Source organism: Oenanthe melanoleuca, chromosome 3, assembly GCF_029582105.1.
Source record: "Oenanthe melanoleuca isolate GR-GAL-2019-014 chromosome 3, OMel1.0, whole genome shotgun sequence".
In the NCBI taxonomy this organism is placed as follows: Eukaryota; Metazoa; Chordata; class Aves; order Passeriformes; family Muscicapidae; genus Oenanthe; species Oenanthe melanoleuca.
Window position 1 is genome coordinate 22,943,429 of NC_079336.1, and position 19,534 is coordinate 22,962,962.

Sequence of the window (19,534 nt, forward strand, 5' to 3'; positions counted from 1 at the left end):
ATCTTCAAATCCAATGAAATCTCACAGTTATCTGCTCAGCTCACTTAGGGATTTTTCCACCAGTGTTGGGAAACGCACAGGGTTCCCGTTTTTGCCTAACTTTCAAAGCAGCACAGAAATGAGACAGCTTCATTAGCCACTGTTTTCTAATGGCTCCTTTAACCCTGCGCTTCCTCCCACCGCAGCCTTCCACAGCCTTTAATTCACAAATATCTTGAATATATCTGGAATCGTTTGCAGAAAGGTCTGAAGGGAAGTGCTTGTGCAAGAGAGGGTGAGAAGCCGAGGTGAAGCAGAGTGAGAAGAGGGATGGGCACGCTGGAAGTAGGGCTGGGAGAGAGCTGGGGATGAGCTGAATCGGGGGGAGGAAGGGGAGGAGAGCTATGTAGAGATGCGGGGGGGGGGGGTGTGAGGGTGCGTGTGCAGGATTTGGGGAACAAAAATCGGCATCGTCTGAAACGGACGTGACTTTTCCAGCGGGGGCGGGCGCACTCTGGCACCTGAGGCATGCAACCCACCCCGACCAGCCTTTTCCACGACGGTGCCGGGGGTGCAGCCGCCGCGGGGGAGGCTTCAACCCTTGCCCGGCCGGGGAAAAGGCTCGTCAGGGCGGGTTGGGGACCGACGCGGATCCCCAGCCTGTTCCCGCATTGGTTCCCGTAAGTTCCCGCGTCATTTTTCTCCCCACACCCCGCTTTTCGCACTGGCAACCACAAGCCTCGATGGACCGGTGGGAGAAAGCTCGGATGCTCTGAGAGGGTCTGGGTTTGGGGGGTTATTGTTTTTTTTTCCCAGCCTCCGGAACAACCACTAGGGATGTCCGGGATTCAACCAGAGGATGGTTCCCCTCCGTACAGGAATTGGAGTGGCTCGGAACTAAACGAAACGCGGGAGGCTCTTTTAACCCCTTCCTCCGACTACGATGATGAGGAGTTCCTGCGATATCTCTGGAAGGAGTATTTGCATCCCAAGGAATATGAATGGGCGCTGATCGCCGGCTATATAGTCGTCTTCATTGTGGCTCTCGTCGGGAACGTCTTGGGTGAGTCGCGCTCCCCAAAACTTCCCGTTCTCCCTCCCCGAGATGGGTTTTTCACGGAGGGTGGCTGGAAACCGGGGCGGGCTGGGCACACCCCTCCGGGAAGGCGGCAGTCCCCAGCCGAGGGGGAAAGTTCAGGCTGCGCGGAAGGGGCGGTAAAATCCGCTCCCGCTCCCGCTGCGCGGGCCGGGCTGCGGCGGCGCCGCTCGCTCCAGCGCCGGGCACGGGCAGCGGCGCTCCGGGCACAGAGCGGCGGATCCGGCCGGCTCCCGGCCCTGTCCCCGCGCCGGGGTGCTGAACCCTCCGCACGGCGGCGGCCGCGCCCTCAGCCCGCTCGGAAGGGTGCTGCTCCCTCCCGCAGCCCGGCCCTGCCCCGGGATATTGGGGGGTTCTCCAGGCCAGAGGCAGAGACAGGGGCGCGGGGCCGGGACGGCGCCCTCAGCGCCTCAGAGCTGTGCCCTCAGCGGCGGCGGGCGCGAGCGCGCGGCTCCCTCCCGGCGGGAGCGGAGCGGGGCCGCGGGGCGGGGGCGAGGCGGCCGCTCCAGGGCGCTCATTGAGGCGCCAGGCGGGGCGGGGCCTCCCTGGAGCCCGCCTCCTCCCTCTTCCATTCATGCTTGAAGGAGGCGGCGGGGGCACCGGGGCCGCCTCCACGGGAGCGGTGGGGGCGCTGGAGCGTGGCTGGGGCTGGTGAAGGGGGGGCAGGCTGGGGCGGCGGGCGGGAGCGGCAGCGGCGTGAGGGAGCGGCGGAGGGGTCTGGCCGCCAGCAGCCCGCCCGCTGCCCCCCATCGCTCCTCTTCGCTCCCCATCGCTCCTTTTCACTCCCCCGAGTCGACAGTGGCGGCTCTCGCCGGGAACAGGTGCCTGTGCTGGTGCGGGGGAGCGCGGCCATGCCTGTGCACACACCCATCCCAAGGCGGCAGTGCCCTCCATCCCAAGGCTGCAGTGCCCTCCATCCCAAGGCGGCAGTGCCCTCCATCCCAAGGCGGCAGTGTCCCCATCCCAAGGCGGCAGTGCCCTCCATCCCAAGGCGGCAGTGCCTCCATCCCAAGGCGGCAGTGCCCCCATCCCAAGGCGGCAGTGCCCTCTATCCCAGGGCGGCAGTGCCCTCCATCCCAAGGCTGCAGTGCCCCCATCCCAAGGCGGCAGTGCCCCCATCCCAAGGCGGCAGTGCCTCCATCCCAAGGCTGCAGTGCCCCCATCCCAAGGCGGCAGTGCACTCCATCCCATGGCGGCAGTGCCCTCTATCCCATGGCGGCAGTGCACTCCACCCCAAGGCTGCAGTGCCCCCATCCCAAGGCGGCAGTGCACTCCATCCCAAGGCTGCAGTGCCCCCATCCCAAGGCTGCAGTGCCCCCATCCCAAGGCGGCAGTGTCCACCATCCCAAGGCTGCAGTGCCCCCATCCCAAGGCGGCAGTGTCCACCATCCCAAGGCTGCAGTGCCCCCATCCCAAGGCGGCAGTGCACTCCATCCCAGGCGGCAGTGCACTCCATCCCAAGGCGGCAGTGCCCCCATCCCAAGGCTGCAGTGGCCTCCATCCCAAGGCGGCAGTGCCCCCATCCCAAGGCGGCAGTGCCCTCTCTCCCAGGGCGGCAGTGTCCACCATCCCAAGGCTGCAGTGCCTCCATCCCAAGGCGGCAGTGTCCACCATCCCAAGGCGGCAGTGTCCCCATTCCCAAGGGCAGCCTTGCCCCACCCCAGCGCGGCCGTGGCCCGTCCCGGGCTGCGGTGTCCTAGGGAGCGGAGCAGGCGCTGCTCCCCAGCAGTTCTGCATTTATGAATGACTTGGTGGCCGCCGGGAGCCGGCTCCGCCAGCAGGACCGCCCGGGTTGCGGTCACGGCCATTGGCATTCCCGGTGTCCATCCCTGTGGTACTGCTCCGAGCGGAGCGCCCCGGGCCCCGCCCCGCCATACGGGCCTTTCATTCATGTTTTTCTGGACGAATTGTGCGTGTCAGGGCTGTCACTGCAAACTCTACAGGCTTCCCGAAGTGAGATGCAAATGAGGCTGCAGCCAAAGGCAATATTTTTAAAGGCACTTTTTAAAATTTCAACGGACTGATGATGCGTTTTTGGTTTTTTTGGGTTTTTTTTAGTAATTCTGTAGCGTTGTGCTAAGTGCCTGTGCACACGTTTGCTCAGTCCATTGCTCGGCAGCCAGCTTGATCGACAGTGTGAAGATAACAGCCTCGGCAAAGAGGCTTTATTTTTAAACTAGGATAAAAGCTGTCCTTCTGTCTGATTTTGAGCACAGACTATTTTAGGAGAACTACCTGTGCTTGCCTATTATCCTCCACCGATACTGTAGACAAGCTGTCCTCTCACCAGTAAAGATTCAAGGTCGAATCTTCAGCTGGAGGAGCTTTTGCCCTGTTTACACTTTTCCCCTCTGAAGCCACGAGGATAAAAGCTTTTCTCTCTGTGCACTCACAAATAGAGATGATACCAGTGCAGATGTGCAGATGTTCTTTCCTCACATTTGTGTGTATGAACTTTTTGCTTGGGATGGAAACTGGCATCTGGCTGTCCACCCACTGTTTCTTTTACTGGATGGAATGTCCACTTTTTCTCCTCTGAAATCTCTCTCTCCAAGCTGTAGTACATGGTAGCAAATCTCTCTCTTAAAATGGACAGAGAAGTACCTGAACACCTTTCTATCCATTCCTCTAAATTGCAATAAATCTTACAATAGATAATTCATCTTTACAGCTGGACTGAATTATCTTAAAGGTCTTTTCCAACCTAAATGATTCTATGATCTTCCTCAAGCTGTTTGTTCCATATTGCTGGTTCTGTTTATGGGTGAATTGTTTGTGGTGCCTGCAGGTGCTTGGTAGCTGAATATTGTCTCATCTTTATTCAAGAAAGCTCACACTGCACTGATTGCAGGCTCATGTGATTCTGAGGAGAAAAATGGATGTGATCTAAGGCTCTTTACAAAGACATTTTTGAAGAACTTTTTTACGACCAGTGAAATCTGATGTAGAAGAGTTGATGTCCTATAACAGCACATGTTGATGTTGATGTCTCTGAGAAGCTGATTTCTGCTGCTTGAGAAATACATATTCAAGGTTAATCAGGGATTTAGTCATGGACCTTCTCAAAGAAGAGCAAGAATGCTTCTAAAAACAGTTTTAGTTACTGCTAGTGCTTTATAGTATCATCCTTAATGCTTTATAGTATCATCCTTAATGATGCATTGCCTTTTTTTGCTTATGTTTGCCCAGTGTTGCAGAACTCATGGCATGTGGAGCCAAATGCTTTGATTCTATTTTTAATATGTCCTATTCAAATAACACTTGAGCAACTGGGAAAAGCCCTTCCTTTCCATATGTGGTTCTGAAAATTACATTTCTGCTTCTTATTTTGGTTTGTGCACTCACATGGGATAAGGAGTGTCCCAGAAATTGTATCTGTGCAAGTGGAAGGCACAGCACATCCCTTAAATTATAGTAATAAACTGGATTGAACCATTCTGACAATTAATTACCAGCCAAGGGTAGAATCAGAAGCTCAAACTTTGATTGACATCTGTTGTGTTCTTGACTGAGATCACAGCAGGAATTCCACTAATAATAGCATTTAAACAAGGTCTGTGTTGCTATTTAGCTTTCAATTTAATTAGAGAGTTGTCACAGACTGTCCAAGCTGCTGCACAGACCAGCTAAAGTGAAAAACATTAGCAAGTCTCTGCATCTGAGTGCAGGTTTCAGTATTGCACACCAAGTGCTTCATGTCAATGATTCCCTTGTGTGCTTGGGTTGGCTGCTCACCAGGTACTTCAGTGCAAATGAAGGTAAAGAAACAGATTTTAGTGACAGTTGATTTTATGACATATTTACATGAACACTCAGGGAATCTGAAGTCTGGATGACAGTATCAGTATGAGGATTTATCCTATTTTCTTCTTCACTTGATTGTGATTTATCACTAGAAACAGAACAAGTGTGGAGGGCAAGGGCTTTCTGTTTTGCAAATAAGACCCAAAGTTTGCAGAGCAATGAAACTCTTGCAATTTCTTTGCACATCTAGTGAAAAACATAGGACTTCTAAATGTAGAATGTATGTTGACTATAAAGACTCTGTTCTTTATTTCGAAGCATATCATTAAAAACACTGCTGAAAAATAGGAAACTAGATAATTAAAGAACAAAAGGTATTTTTAGGATGTCTGGAGGTCTCTGGTTACTGATGCTATTCCACGTTGATCAGTTGCAGTAGTTAATAACTGAAATAAAGCTACAAGGGATTGAAAGGTACTGTACAACTACATGTATTTAACTGTGTATCCACATGAAGAATGCAAATGACCCTTGTTGAAGTTATTCATTCACAGGGGTCAGGATTTTTCTAATGAGATGGTCTCTCTCAGGGAACATGCATTCATCAAAATGAAAGTGTACAGCAGAGATGACTTGGTTTGATCAAAGACTGAAGGCAAAACTAGCAACCTCCTGGCATCCCACCAGCTGGGCTGCTGGGCCTCTTGGCAGGCCTGCCCAGAGCTGGCAGGAGCTGAAATCTTTAGCACACACAGGCTGCCACTGCCCAGCTTGAAAGTCCTCAACACTGCTGGCTTCCAAGGGTAAGAGACCATGCAGTACATCAGTGAGAGCTCTCAGAAACTTTCTTTCCTCACACAGTTTTGTGATACCTGCTTTTCATTCCAACTCAGAAGGAGATTGTGAGACTTACCCTTCTCTGGATAGATGTATTATTTATTATCTGTTTTACAGTAACTGCCAGTTTTGCTGAGATCTGTAAGAACCCAACTATGCTCCTTTCTTCAAAGAGTTTGTAATCTGACTCATAGAGTTCAACAGCCTCCATTTGATTTTTCTAGGGCTGGAGCAGAAAAAAATTCTGTGTGTGGCTCTAATACCAGAGTCCTGCCCAATGCCTATGAACAGGCAACTCTCTCAAATCCTGCTCTAATTTTAAAGATATCCAATGAATACTGAGGTCTAGGCATACATGCCTATGTTGATAGAATTGGATGAGTCATGTATTCTCTTAAATGATCTTCATGAATCCTATTTCATTGCTGTAGATGAGGCATATTTCATTTAATTACATTTAATAAATAAATTATTACATTTCATTTTTTTTTTAGATTACTTGGGGAATCTGATACTGAAAGGACTTTGTAATATTAGCAGTGAGAGACACCTTTATCTGTTGGATAAATAAAAGCTAGAATGGCTTTATCATTGTTAAGAAGGCAGCACATAGGAAATGAGACAATGTATATATTTTTTTCTACCTAAGATAAAGTGTAAGCTCAATTTATGTAAGAGTTCAAGTATCAATTGAAGTACATAGCTGTTTGCATAATCTAGGGATTACTCACTGTTTTTGAAAAGAAAAAAATATTGAAGGGTTCAGGATGGGTTATCTTTTATATAAAGCATAGTTTATTTTTTGTGCTGCATGTCTTCTTTGTTTTCTTGGACATAAGCAGCTGAGTTACTGCCTGTCTCACAAGTGGAATGTGTCAGAGAAGGATTGTGGGGGACTGTTCCCCAGGGGAAGGGGCACCAGGAGCTGAGGGCAGACTCACAGGGCAGTGTACTCACCAACACAGTCACACAGTGAGCTGGGTAGGTCTGAAGATGTTTACCAGGTTTCAGTCATCTCCCAGCAATCACCAGATGAATCTGTAGTGCTGAAACAGGTCTGAGGTTAAGCCAGAAAATCAAGTCAGTGGATGAGTTTTACAATCAAATTCAGCAAGGCAAAAGCTTACTTGCAACCTGGTCTTTGCCCAAGCTTAGTGTGAGACCCTGAGCTTAAATGCAGTTCTGGGGCAAAAGGCTGACTCTCAGAAGAGTACTCCAAAACTCCAAAAGCTGTGCTCCCAGAAGCCTTACCAGCTTACATGCTGCCCCATATCAAAGCTGGCTCCAGCATGGACAGCTGGCTCCTGGACAGGGGGCAGAGGTTGCAGAGCCAGAGGGTGCACTCACCTCTGACAGAACTGTGCTCTGTCTCCTGGCTCTTAGCACAGTAGGACTGCAAGGATTTTAACCAGTTTGTGGAATATTAGATTGACAATGAGGATCCAGGATACAGATTCAGAAGTTGTATGATATGCAAGATATTTGGTGGAACATGCCACTAGCATTCACTAGCATAGTGAATTGTATTTTCTTTGTGTATCCTGCAGAAAAGGCACTGAGTCTTACATCTCCATTAGAAAGAGACATGGACATGGAAAGGTTTTTCCTAGTGCAACTCATGTTGCAATGACTGATAGATGCTTTTTGAAGCATATTTTTTTCAAAGTTGCACAGCATTTCAGCTGTGAAACACACCATTTTAATGTCATGCAGCTTTAAATTGAATCAGCAAAGTGTGAAATCTTTTCAACAGTGTCATATACAGTATGACATCTAAACTTCTGACTCTTCCACCTGTAATAAGAATTGTGGATAAAGATTTTGTGGGCTTTATTTGTAATAGAATAAATTATTATTATTATTAAACATCTAATCAACCAGTATAGCCAGCTCTGCAGAGATGACTGGGTTTGCCAATACTGATAATGATTTTGGAGGTGGGAGTGGATATTTTAAACCAATCTGTCTGTCTTAATCAATACAGTTAGATTAGGAAGACACTCTGATGGAACCTTTCACTTCCTCCAGAGCTGACCAAACCAGGTATTTTGGGCAGTCTGTTTTTATAGAGTAGCTGATTTTCTGCTAATAACTCCCATTTCCATTAGACTCTTAATTGCCTAAGATTATGTAATGTGGCCGATTTAGGAAATGAATCCAGTGCCAATTAGATGGCTGTGCTATCACTCCCAGTTGTGATCCATAGACATAAGCTCCCAGTACACAGAATTCAGTTCTTGTTTTCTTATCTAATTCCTTGGTAAGCCAGTGCTTAAGATGTAGAAGCGTTCTGGGGCACATGAGTAACCCACAACTCACAGCTCTTAAGTCTGTTTAAAACCTTTGGTACAATAGAACACATGGTAGGTAGAAAACCTCAGAAAACATATTGCTGCAAGCAAACTAGTTGTTGTCATATGTTTTATTTATGTAGATCCTCACTGTCTTTTGCTCCCCATTAGTACATTCCAGTGAAGCTGGTATTCAACAAAATACTTTGGAATTTCAAGTGTTCTGTGTTATCCAACTACATTTTTTACAGTTTTGTTATTTTTCCTGTGTGATGGAACCTAACATACACACTTGTTTATACAAGGGAGCCTGACCCAGCCACCTACCCCTTTTGTCGTGTTTCTAAGAGTTTCTTCACATGTTTGAATATATTTGGTGTTTCCTGTTGATGAGGGGCTGTTGCCTCACTGGCAGGCCATGTAATTCTTTGCTCAGAGTCTTGGCTGTCTTTTCAGCTATCACATCACATGTTCAAGGACAGTTATCATCTGCCAGGTATTGTTACCAGATACGGGTTTGGGGTATTTTTTTAAGTATTTCCTTTATAATAAACATTGTATAAAACAGTGTATTTTCTTTGTAGCATTCTTTCTATTACTTTTCAATGTAAGCCTGGTCTCATGTTGGTCTCCTTTTTTTTCAGATAAGATTAGTCATGTAAAAATGAAGTAATGTGTGAGTTGAGAACTTAATAGTGGGTGAGAGATGGACAGCCTAAGGATTAGATATCTCCCTATTCACAGAAGATATTGCTTTGGTTTAGATCTTTTGTTCTCATTACTGGTTTCAAAAACCCCTAATTAAATATTCTCTACTATTTAAAGTGCTTCTTTCCCCTTAATCAAGATCATAAATGAAATTATTGAAAGACTCATGAGAAGCCTTCCTTAAATAAAATAAGCTTAGTCTTAGGCACCTAATTTTTAGACTTTTAAGTCAAAGCAGAAGAATCTTTAATCAGGAGTCATTCATAATGAAGATAGTTTTAATGACAACATTTTTCCTTCCAGCAGTATACATTCAGTGTTTTCACAGGGGCTCTAGCTCTCCAGGATTCCCCTTGGTGGCACATCTGCTTAGATATTATCCTTTCAATCTTCCATAATTGTGTTCCTTGACACACACCACTCAGATCTTGATTTTCAGCAGGTAATATCACCAAAAGAGAACAAGAGGAAGAATTCCATATGAAGAACCAAATAATTGTGAGGGGTGGGTGGGTTAGGAGATAGAGAATAAATGATGTATAATTCAAAACTATTTATCACATTTTTTTGTCATTGGTTGTAAAATAATGTGAAAGAGTAGAGTTTTTTAGAAGCTTTCTGCCTAATGCATTTGGATATGTTGATTACCAGGTCCTGTAATCACAGCATCAGTTCCAAATAACTTCTGGATGACTATATTATGATATTTCAGTCAAACAGTTGTGAGACTGAATTACCAAAGAAAAATAAAATCTTTGTAGTTTTGTATGAAAAATGATAATTCTTTGTTTACTTCCATTTGGGATTTATTATTCATGCAAAATTAGATAAGTGATAAAGTCATTCCTTTATATATGAAAATGTCAGGTATTGCTGGTTATGGAAACTACATTTCTATTCATCACTGAAAGATGACCCATTGAATAAGAGGCTGACAAGACTTCTGGAGTGTAAGGGAAGTTATTTAGGGTTGACATGTAGAAAACAAATTGACAGCTGACCCAGGAGTCCACCAGTGGAAGGACTGCAGCACAGTGTTTAATATGCTCAAGGCAGCATAAATCTTCCAGGAGGCAAGCAGCTGCACTTTATACCAGATGGAGCCTTTGTACTGTTTTCACATTCAGCTTGAGATACAATGAGCTGTGCTAATTGATTAAACACCATTAGAGCATCTAATTAAAATGCCCCAGGACATTAAACCACAGGGACTAAATTTGTACTTAAGAAATACCAATCTCACTATATTGTCATATTAGAGAAGGTTTTTTTTCTTCAGGAATGTGAGGTGAAGCTTTCTTGATGGATTTCTAACAGCAATCCGTCTTAAATTTTGACTTTAATCTTTTATTATTTTGTCGTTGTTGGGGCTTTCCTGTGAGACTTTTTTGGGGAACGGGACATTGTCAGTGTTTGGAGGATGGGTCCAGAAACCAGCTTCGTTATCACAGAGCTGTCCTGACCTATGAGAGCCTCCACAAATTTTTCCAAACGCTTTCAGCCTGGCGACTCCAGCTGGTTTCCGAGCCTTCAGTGACACTGTGTGGAATAGGTGGGAACAGCAAGCTCTGCGCTTAAAGCTCTGATGGAGTCTGGAAAAGGAAAAGGGAAGTGCCCCCGGTGAGATGAAGGATCTGGGACAGTCCAAGAGCCATCAGAAAAACAGCTGCTCCTTGTGAAACCTGGGCTGCCTGTTTGCACTTGAAGGAATAGCTCTAACTCACTGGTTTTGTAAAATAAAGGCAAAAATATGGAAAATAATACAATACATTGGACAGATAATTAGGTTCCATTAGGGCACTAGTAGTAGGGAAAATCATGCGGAGCAGAAGCACATTTTAGAACTGCTTTTTAAAATTTCTCTCCCTTTTTTTTTCATTATTCTAATCCTCTTTTCTCCAGTGTCTGTGTTAACACCACTTCCCCCACTTTCTTTCTCAGTCCCATTTATAGCTAGGAACATAAAAGTCTGCATAAAAGCTTTGCACATAATGTTAAATGGAGATTTTATTAAATTATTTTTAATATTTCACCGATTTTTTAATGGAGGTCTAAAGGACTTAGTTTGAGCCACTTTTCTGTGCTCCAACTAAACAGGCATCCTGTTAACACTGTGGTGTCTCAAGTTTTTAGGAAGGCTGCTGCTGGCCTCATCTCCTGTTTTATGATTTTGGTGTCTTTTTGGTAAAATACCCTCCCAACTGAGAATCTTTTCTAACTTTCTTATCCTTTCTTCTCTTCCTCAAGATGAGTGAAAATTCACAGCTCTCTGCTATTTCTGTTTGGGTAGGCAGATGGCATTTCCACTCCATGGAACTCTCTTTCCCTAGTGTGCTACTTGAGTGTTCCTGTGTCAGCTGAGTGCCTCTCTGTAAAACTGCCCGAGATGAAAATGTGTAATTAAAGGAGTGCAAGTGGAGACTAGATGAAATTCTTTTGTTCTGACACTTAACTAGCTGCACAATATTCAATGGCATAGTCAAACTATTTTTCATGCCTATAAAACAGCAAGTTTTGAGCACAGGCTAGAGAACCTCTCTTGATGAACTGCTAGAGCACTATCAATGAAGCTATTGTCCAAGACCACTGAGTAACCTTGGACTGTAGGAAACTCAGAAAGAGCAAGCCTGGAAGGAATGTATTGAACTAACTTTATGTCATTTAGGACTTATTTATTATTTTTTATCATTCTGTCCTATTAAAATAACATTACCAATGCTTGTGGCAGGTCAGTTCTGCAAACAGCAGAGGGCAATGAGGGCAGAGAAAGTTGACTTGGTTTTAAAATACTTCAGAGGCTTTTTTTCACAATCCCTCTCTTTTTTTTTTTTTTTTTTTTTTTTTTTTTTAATACATTCTTGCATTCTTGGAATGAGTTTCTGGGATATTTAATTATTATGGTAGCATTTAAATATTTATGTAAACATAAAGCTGATTAAGGTGCCTGTACTACTATGTGCCATTAAAAAAGTGAGAAATGTTTTACACTGAGGAGAAGAGGTCAAAAGGGGATATAGACAAGGATAAGCAGAAAAATAAAAAGTAACAAAATATCTTGCATTTCTATGCTTGCAGCATATTGGGCTTTTTCACCTTCCAGGTGCCTACCCCCATGGATTAGAATTCAATGAAATTGAGGGGTAGTTTCTGTACCTTGGCTTTCCTGAACACTGCTTCACCATGAGAGCAAGAGGCATAGTCTTTTATGTTACTCTGAGGAACAGGAAACACTGAAGTTCATCTACATTCCATCTGTGTGAAGCCAGTGTGATCTGGAAGTTTTAGTACACTGCAGGGAATTAGGAGTCCAAGTTTCTCATTCTGTGTCTGATTTATTGTTTGGCCTTTAACAACTTCTGTTCTGCACTTCACTTTCTTTGTGTCAGAGATGGAAATGGTAGTAATTCTTAGATCTCTAGGGTATCACAAGGTTTCATTTGCTCATAGATAGACAGCTTTGAACTCAACATGCAGAATGCTATGAATTGATTTCTGATACAGCTGGCTGCCAGTGAGATCGACCTCATATTTGTCAATTTAATGGATTTGTTTTACCAGAAATAATGTTTATGTTCAGGTCCTTTTCACATGGACCAGCACAGTAATGGGAATAGGCCTGGTCAAAGACCAAACATATCTGCTTAAACCCTGCAGCTTTAGGCACTGACATCCATGGCTGTAAATGCTGTACTTGTCTGAACTGGGTAGAACATGGGACTGTTGAAACCATAATATGAGAAAAAAAAAGTAGCCAAACTCTGAACTTTTAAACATTTTTTTTTATTATTATTCAATTTTTGCCTGTTGATAAAAGGAATAAGAAATACACAAAAACATTGCCACCTAATACCAACTTTTGCCCAGGTAAAAGACAGGACCATACTTTCAATATGAATTGCACCTAATATAAAGAACCAGCCATAAGTAAATTTTTAGAGATAAGTATTAAAATTATCAGAAGTAAAATGGTTTTTGCAATTTTTTTTAACAGCATTGCATTTCCAACTGCAAATAATATTCCAGAGGGGCAGCAATGTTTTATTTACTTCCCTGTGAGGTGCTGTCTCTGCACTATCAGACTGTAACTGTGGTAACCCCATGCACAAGTGACAGTGATAAAGCTCTAATGAGTTATGTTGCAATTATCATGCAATGCTGTAGAAATAATTACTCTGGTAGGTTCTTTGAATCTTCCAAATGGGAAGAAAATACAATCAATATGGTGTTTCCTTTAAGCCTTTAATTTGTAAGCCTTGCCTTTTAGATATCTGAGGCCAAAACTAAGAAAACCTGAAATTCTGTATTCAGGAAGAAAACAATAGAAGAAATCTATACTGTATCCTCTTCAAAATCAGTACAAGAACAGTGAAAATCTTTGTAGAAAGGTTTTCATTTGCATTTATGAAAGTGTGGTACACGTATAGAAAAAAATAAATTTATGTAAGCTACAGAATCTAGAGCTATCTCTGCAACACATTAAAATATATGAAGAACATATGTTGCATCACAATAGAGGTTTTAGATGAACCTTGGAAGCCTGTATCTTAAGAAGATAGTTAATAAAATCACCTGGTCTTAGAGAAACTGAAGGCCACCTAGCCTCTCCCTTTGTCTGTGTCCTAGTCGTTCTGGAAATGACTGAGAGTAAAAAATAAAGAGCTCTGAAGTTCTGGGGAAATAACAAAATAACAAGAATCCTTACATATGTGAAACATTGCTGCAGGAAAAACTCTTCCTCAACCCTGTCTATGTGCAGGAAAAAAAAGTTATATAAATAGCAGCAAAATAAGAGTAGATTAGACATGAGAAGAATTTTATTCTTTTTTTGTAGGGATGATAATTAAACAGTGCAACACATTTGAGAGATGTGTGATATCTTCAAATATAACACATTTTCAAATGTAAACTTGCCAACAGTTGCTCAGTTGTAGTCTTGCTGTAGTTCTATTGCTCTGAAGACATAAGAAAAGTTTTGTGGGCTTAAGTAATATGTTTTATTAGATCAACTGGTACAGCTGGAAGATAGACAGAAGCTTTCAGGCACTTCATCCTTCTTAGGATCTAAAGAAGCATCTGATCTCAAGAGCTCATGTGCCTTAAAGTCTGTGTATTTTTTTCCAGCTGTTTTAGCTAGTTTAATGACTTTAAGAGAGTGACTGAACCCTGGCAGATTCCATTTTAGGTTTGGGCAACTTCTGGAGGACCTTTTTAGCTCAATTTTTCACATTCTCTGATCTGTTTAATTTATCTAAATTAAGCATTGTGCTATATCCTGACAGAGTAGGAGACTTTGAATCTTCAGCTAGATATGCATGATGGATGAATAATTGTTTGGGGGGAAGACCCTTTGATGTACAATGAATTGTATTCTTGTCTTACAAGTAGTATTGTGCATCAGTTCAAAAAGAGCTTTGGGTGAATGAATTTAAAAATCTAAATAATTCAAAACCTTTGATTGCTCCAGTCACTCAGGGTTTGACTTCAAAAATTATTTTTAGAATTACTTTTCTGCTACATTCTCAGACTTAATTATGGCATTTTTAATTTAGCAGCTTATGAATTTAGTGTAATGATTTTAAAGACTGATTTGCCTCATTTCTAGAAGTCTTTCAGTTTGAAAAAGAGAGACATAAAATATACAAAACAAGCTTTAAAGGCACATCTTGTAAAGTGCCTTCTACATGCTGCTTTTGATCATCATCAAAAATGTAACATTTCATACAGAAAAAAATACTTTTATTAACTCAACTTGTATGACAATTACCCAGAAAACTGTTACAGATTCTCTGCAGATAAAATAGATATATTAAATCCAGCAAAATATTTTATAATATTATATTTGTACAGTTTGCAAGATTCTGTGTTGTAGCAATTTGATTTGAGCATCATGCTATCATAAGAATATTGTGTGTATTGCTGTAGATTAGAGCCAGTGGCTTGAAAGAGAAATGAAGGAAGTTGTATGAGTAGTTAGTGAAGATTAACTAGCAGAGAAGTAAGATGCTTTATATATTGGATTATTTCCCACGTTGCAGTCTGTGGAAAGCTATTCTTTGTGTATCAAGAATCTCTCTACATGTATTCTCTTTTTTCCATTCTAAAAGAAAACACGTGGTTCTTGCATTGAACTGCATATTCAGAAATTCTGTATTAAACAAAGGACTCAAAAATTTCCAGAATTCCACAAAGTCAAATGTTTTCCTCTTAAAGCATTTCCTAAGTAATTTCCATCTCACTAACTTGTCTTTCCAAATTCAGTTTGCCTTGCAGTGTGGAAGAATCATCACATGAGGACCGTTACCAACTATTTCATAGTGAACCTTTCTCTGGCTGACATTCTGGTCACAATCACTTGTCTTCCAGCAACTTTAGTTGTGGACATCACAGAAACGTGGTTCTTTGGGCACACCCTCTGTAAAGTGATTCCCTACTTACAGGTATTATTTTTCTGTTTCTGTACACGTTACCCATGTTATGAAAACCAGAAATGACAATGGCATCTTCCTAATACTTCTAATCCAATGGAAGTCTATGCCTGACACTGAGTATGTATCTCAGAGCATATGCTGAGGCTAAAAGGCTGTGATTGTGCATAATAAAGACTGGTTTTCATCCATCTGATTGTTGGACTTTGGCAATACATTTTTAGGACATTTTTCTCATGCTCTTTACTTTTTGTGACATTCATTAGCGATTCAGAAAGGATGGAAAGCAATAAAAATATCTGTAAATAGAAATAAAGTCATTCATATTTTCTCTGTGTGGATCTGAACAGCTGCACAAGTGTCCAGGACAGAGAATCCAGCTTCTGAAGGCAGTATGGGCTTTTTTTTTGCATTTACTGATTTCGTGTCAAGGTATCCAGGTTCACTGGGAGATGATCAGATTGTCTGCCTTAAGCAATAATTGCTTCTATTCATTTACCCATGGACTTAACTGGTTTTGAAATCATTTGCATCAAAATGATTGACAAATACCTTTTCTATGTGTATGGATGAACTGACTGGGCAAACTAGAATGCCAAGTGTTTGGATTTGTAGTCATTAAAATTCAGAAGAATTAAACAGTACTCAGATTATATAAAGATCATCAGCTCTGTGCCCTCCAGCACAATTTATATTTGCAGAAGATGCCTCTATGGCCAATGAGCCACATTGTCAAAGTTCTCCAGCAGTTATGAGCTCTACATGATACAATCAAAGTCAAAAACTTTGTTTTTCAAAACTTCCATTCTAGTGAAAGAAAATCTGAAGAATGAGTGATCACCCAGCATACAAATTGAAAGAATAAAACTGAAGTGATAGCTTATTTCCTTTACTGAAAAAAAAAGTAAAATATTTTAGTCTGCCTTAAGCTGATTGTTGTCAAGGACTTTTTCATGAGATCCTGAGTTTCATAGTTCTCATAAAAATAAAAAGCAAAATGATGACTCTGATATGTTAATATAACATAGAAATCAACAAATAAATTTTTCTACAGAGAAAAAAAGATAAAATTCACTGTCTAATATTTTAAAAGTTTTTTCAGTTTAAGTTTTATAAATTCTCATTTGATTAAATTTTCTGTTTCAAAATTTGATTTTGCAACACCCATTCAGTTTAGTTAGCATCCTAATGTGTGAATTGTCTTGTGGATTCTAGTAGGAGTACAGCAGATGAGGATATCTTGTAATTTGGTAATAAGTGATTTTAAAAGGAGTCTGCTTTTCTGGGAGTTTATTTAACAATTGCAGATAAAGAACTAACTGTTGAAAATATAAATAATTTTTAAAACACTGGGGGAAAGGTATGATAAATAATTTTTGGGAAACTCTGGGGAAAACCTTGCATTTACATTTACATAATATCCCTTTTTTGTTTAGACAGTTTCAGTCTCTGTGTCTGTCCTAACACTCAGCTGCATTGCTTTGGATCGATGGTATGCAATTTGCCACCCTTTGATGTTTAAAAGCACAGCCAAGCGAGCCAGGAACAGCATCATAATTATCTGGATTGTGTCCTGCATCATAATGATTCCTCAGGCTATTGTTATGGAGTGCAGCAGTGTGTTCCCAGGATTAGCCAATAAAACCACCTTGTTCACAGTGTGTGATGAGCACTGGGGAGGTGAGTCTGTCATTGGCCATACAAGCTGAATTTGTACTGCTATAAAGTAATCAAAATATCAGCAAATGTTAAATAAAGTAATCAAAATATCAGGAGATGTTAATATGAAGTCAAGTTGTATGAACACAACACAAAATGTCCTTGATTATATAAGCTTTCCTGGAACTGTCATTTTTCAAATTCTGTGAAATTTCTGTGTATTTCTTTTGTTTTGTTGAGGCTTTAAGTACATTTTAAATGAAGTTTAAATGAATGAGGCTGACAAGTGTCTTGACCGTGTTAATGCTTCCCAGAGGGTAGAAATGTTCCCATCCTTCAGTGCTTATGCTTATATAATTCTGTAACTGGTGGACATTGCAGGTTTACAAAGACTTCAGTATTTAGCCTTAAGAAGTAACTATGCAAGAACAGATTTTCTGTTTACCGGATATTTTGCTAATTGCTGGCATTTGGCAAGTGTTTATAGGTATCTTCTGGGAGTTCTACTCAAAATACATGTCTGCAGAATTCACAGAGAACTCATCTGTATAGGGTAGTGAGTTAATCTAAAATTTGACATTTTTCATGGACAAAGTCATTTAAATAACTTAGTGAAAGTAATCAGTTACAAATTAGTTTATACAAGAAGTAACCCTGTCTGTCCAGATTTGAATCTAAGATGTCCTTTATTGGAACGAAGCTGTAAGAAGCAGCAAGGATTTCCAGGGAGTAACTATTTCTGTTTTGTTCACAGTGAGGGGTGTGAGCCACTCACCCCAATGGTGAGGGCTCAACTCTGGTGGGCCTTGGCAGAGCTCCAGTGCTAACAGAGTGCAGGAGTTACATGCTGTGACTCTGACACTGGGTATAATGGCCATCAGTAATGCCATTATCCACACACAGGAGAATAAAGCCAAGTTTGCCAAAACATATAACAAAAAGGTGCCTGTTTAATAGCCTTGAGTCTGGCTAAAGCCAGATATTCTCCCAGAGCTGTCTCTGTGGAAGAAGATGATTCCAGTCCTGTGAACAATTATGATAAAATACAAATGGATCACCTGTACTTAATTATCATGATAAATTAGCTTAAACAGCCTGAACTGCTGAGGGCTCTTCCATGTGCTCTTCTGTAAGTTCCTTCCCTGCCAATGGCTTTCACAGAGCCACTAGAGGATTAATGAGAAGACACTGGGTATTGCATTCCCTGTTTTTGGCTCCTTCATCCCAGTCAGTGCTCTGGGACAAGGCAGGGGGGCAGAGGTGGCCACTGGCTCACTGGTACTTGTTGCTGACAAAGGTGTGCTCTAAGTTTGTAGCTGAGAGAAAGCCTCTGTTAACAGTTGTGAGTATTGTACTTGATGTTTCATTGGAGAGGACAAATCTGCTCTTTACTTCTAGTGTTCTTTCTTCATCTGTGAAAAATGTGAAAATATCCCTCCTGCTGCAGGGCTCTGCAGCTGTCATGGGACTGTTTTCTTTCCCAGCATTCATTCCAGGTACAATTTTTGTCCACTCATTTTGGCACAGAACCAGTTATTCATGCCCTCACCACTTCAAGGTTAACTCTGCAGCACAGATTATTTTAATCTCATCCTAGAAAACGATGTGGTTAATTAATTAGGAAATCAAGAGACATTTCATCAGGTTATGTAATCTCAGAATTTCCAGATCCTTATTGGCCACTTTTTGATTCCCAATGGGAAAGTGTTGCTTTTGAACTACAGAGTCTGTAGTAGGCTTAGAACTATTTTAAAGAGTGCCTTTTGTTCAGTTGTGCTGAAGTAGTTGCAGCCTGAGGTGAAATATCCACTATACAAAATAAAACCCAACAAGAAACAACTAACCCAAACTCCCATGTTCTTGCAAGACTCTACTCCTCTGGAGTGCATTTGTCTAAATTTAAATCTACTGGTCCTCAGGTTATGGTGTGAGCCTTCACTTGGATGCATGGAGAGATAGGGGGCATTATAATAAAGGCAAGGACTCTTGCATAGAATCAATTATAGAATCAATTTTTTTGTGTCTAGCTTCAGAAAGGGTGTGCAAACACTTCAAATTTTTTAACTTATTATTTATATTGAGCATGAAAATAATAATTTTATACTAAAAAGTTTTCTGAAATGGGAAGATTTTCACTGCACTGATAGATAACAACCCTATTTTTATCTTGCTGCCTTTTTAATGAATAATTCTTCTAATGGCAATGCACCATCATTGCTAGTTATTCCGATTTCAGATATCCTTAAAAAAAACCCTCCATATTCTAATAATAGCTTATCATAGTAACTTGAAAGAAGAATCTTTATATGCATTAAATTACAAGAAGCAGATTTCTCAAAATCGTTGAATTGCTTGGTAAAAGTAGTTAACCATATTTTATCAATTAGTATAATGCATATATACATGCATCCTTTTCAGACTATAGAGAATAGAGTGTCATTAAAAAGTAATTTCCATTCTGTTGAAAATGTCTAAGGACTCTGACTTAGATCAAAGCATAGAATATGCAGTTTTTCTACTGAAAAATAGGGTTTGAAATCACAAGGCCCCCAAAAAGAACAAAAGAAAAGGGTAACAAGGCAATGGTTTGAAAAGAGTGGTGAGCCTTCAAGCTGGAAGAAGAAAAAAAAAAGCTAATATTTTAAAAGAAAATAGTTACATTTTTGTGGGATTTTGTTTTGCCTTTTTTGACTATGCAAATATTGAGGGTCAAGCAAAGAGCTAACTAGGAGGATGTAGAAGGAGAGAGAAATTCATTCTGCTACAAATAACCTATATTTGCAAAGAGAAAGTGG

The 19,534-nt window shown here is 41.5% G+C and overlaps 1 protein-coding gene across 1 annotated transcript in view; it reads left to right on the forward strand.

The window, feature by feature from the left end:
• Positions 1-507: 507 nt before the first annotated feature.
• HCRTR2 (hypocretin receptor 2) overlaps positions 508-19,534 on the forward strand; it is a 32,748-nt gene continuing 13,721 nt past the window's right edge. Inside the window, exons 1-4 of the mRNA XM_056487618.1 lie at positions 508-659; positions 858-1,042; positions 14,914-15,092; positions 16,517-16,760. Coding sequence (XP_056343593.1) covers positions 508-659; positions 858-1,042; positions 14,914-15,092; positions 16,517-16,760 — 760 coding nt within the window. The remainder of the gene's footprint in view (positions 660-857; positions 1,043-14,913; positions 15,093-16,516; positions 16,761-19,534) is intronic.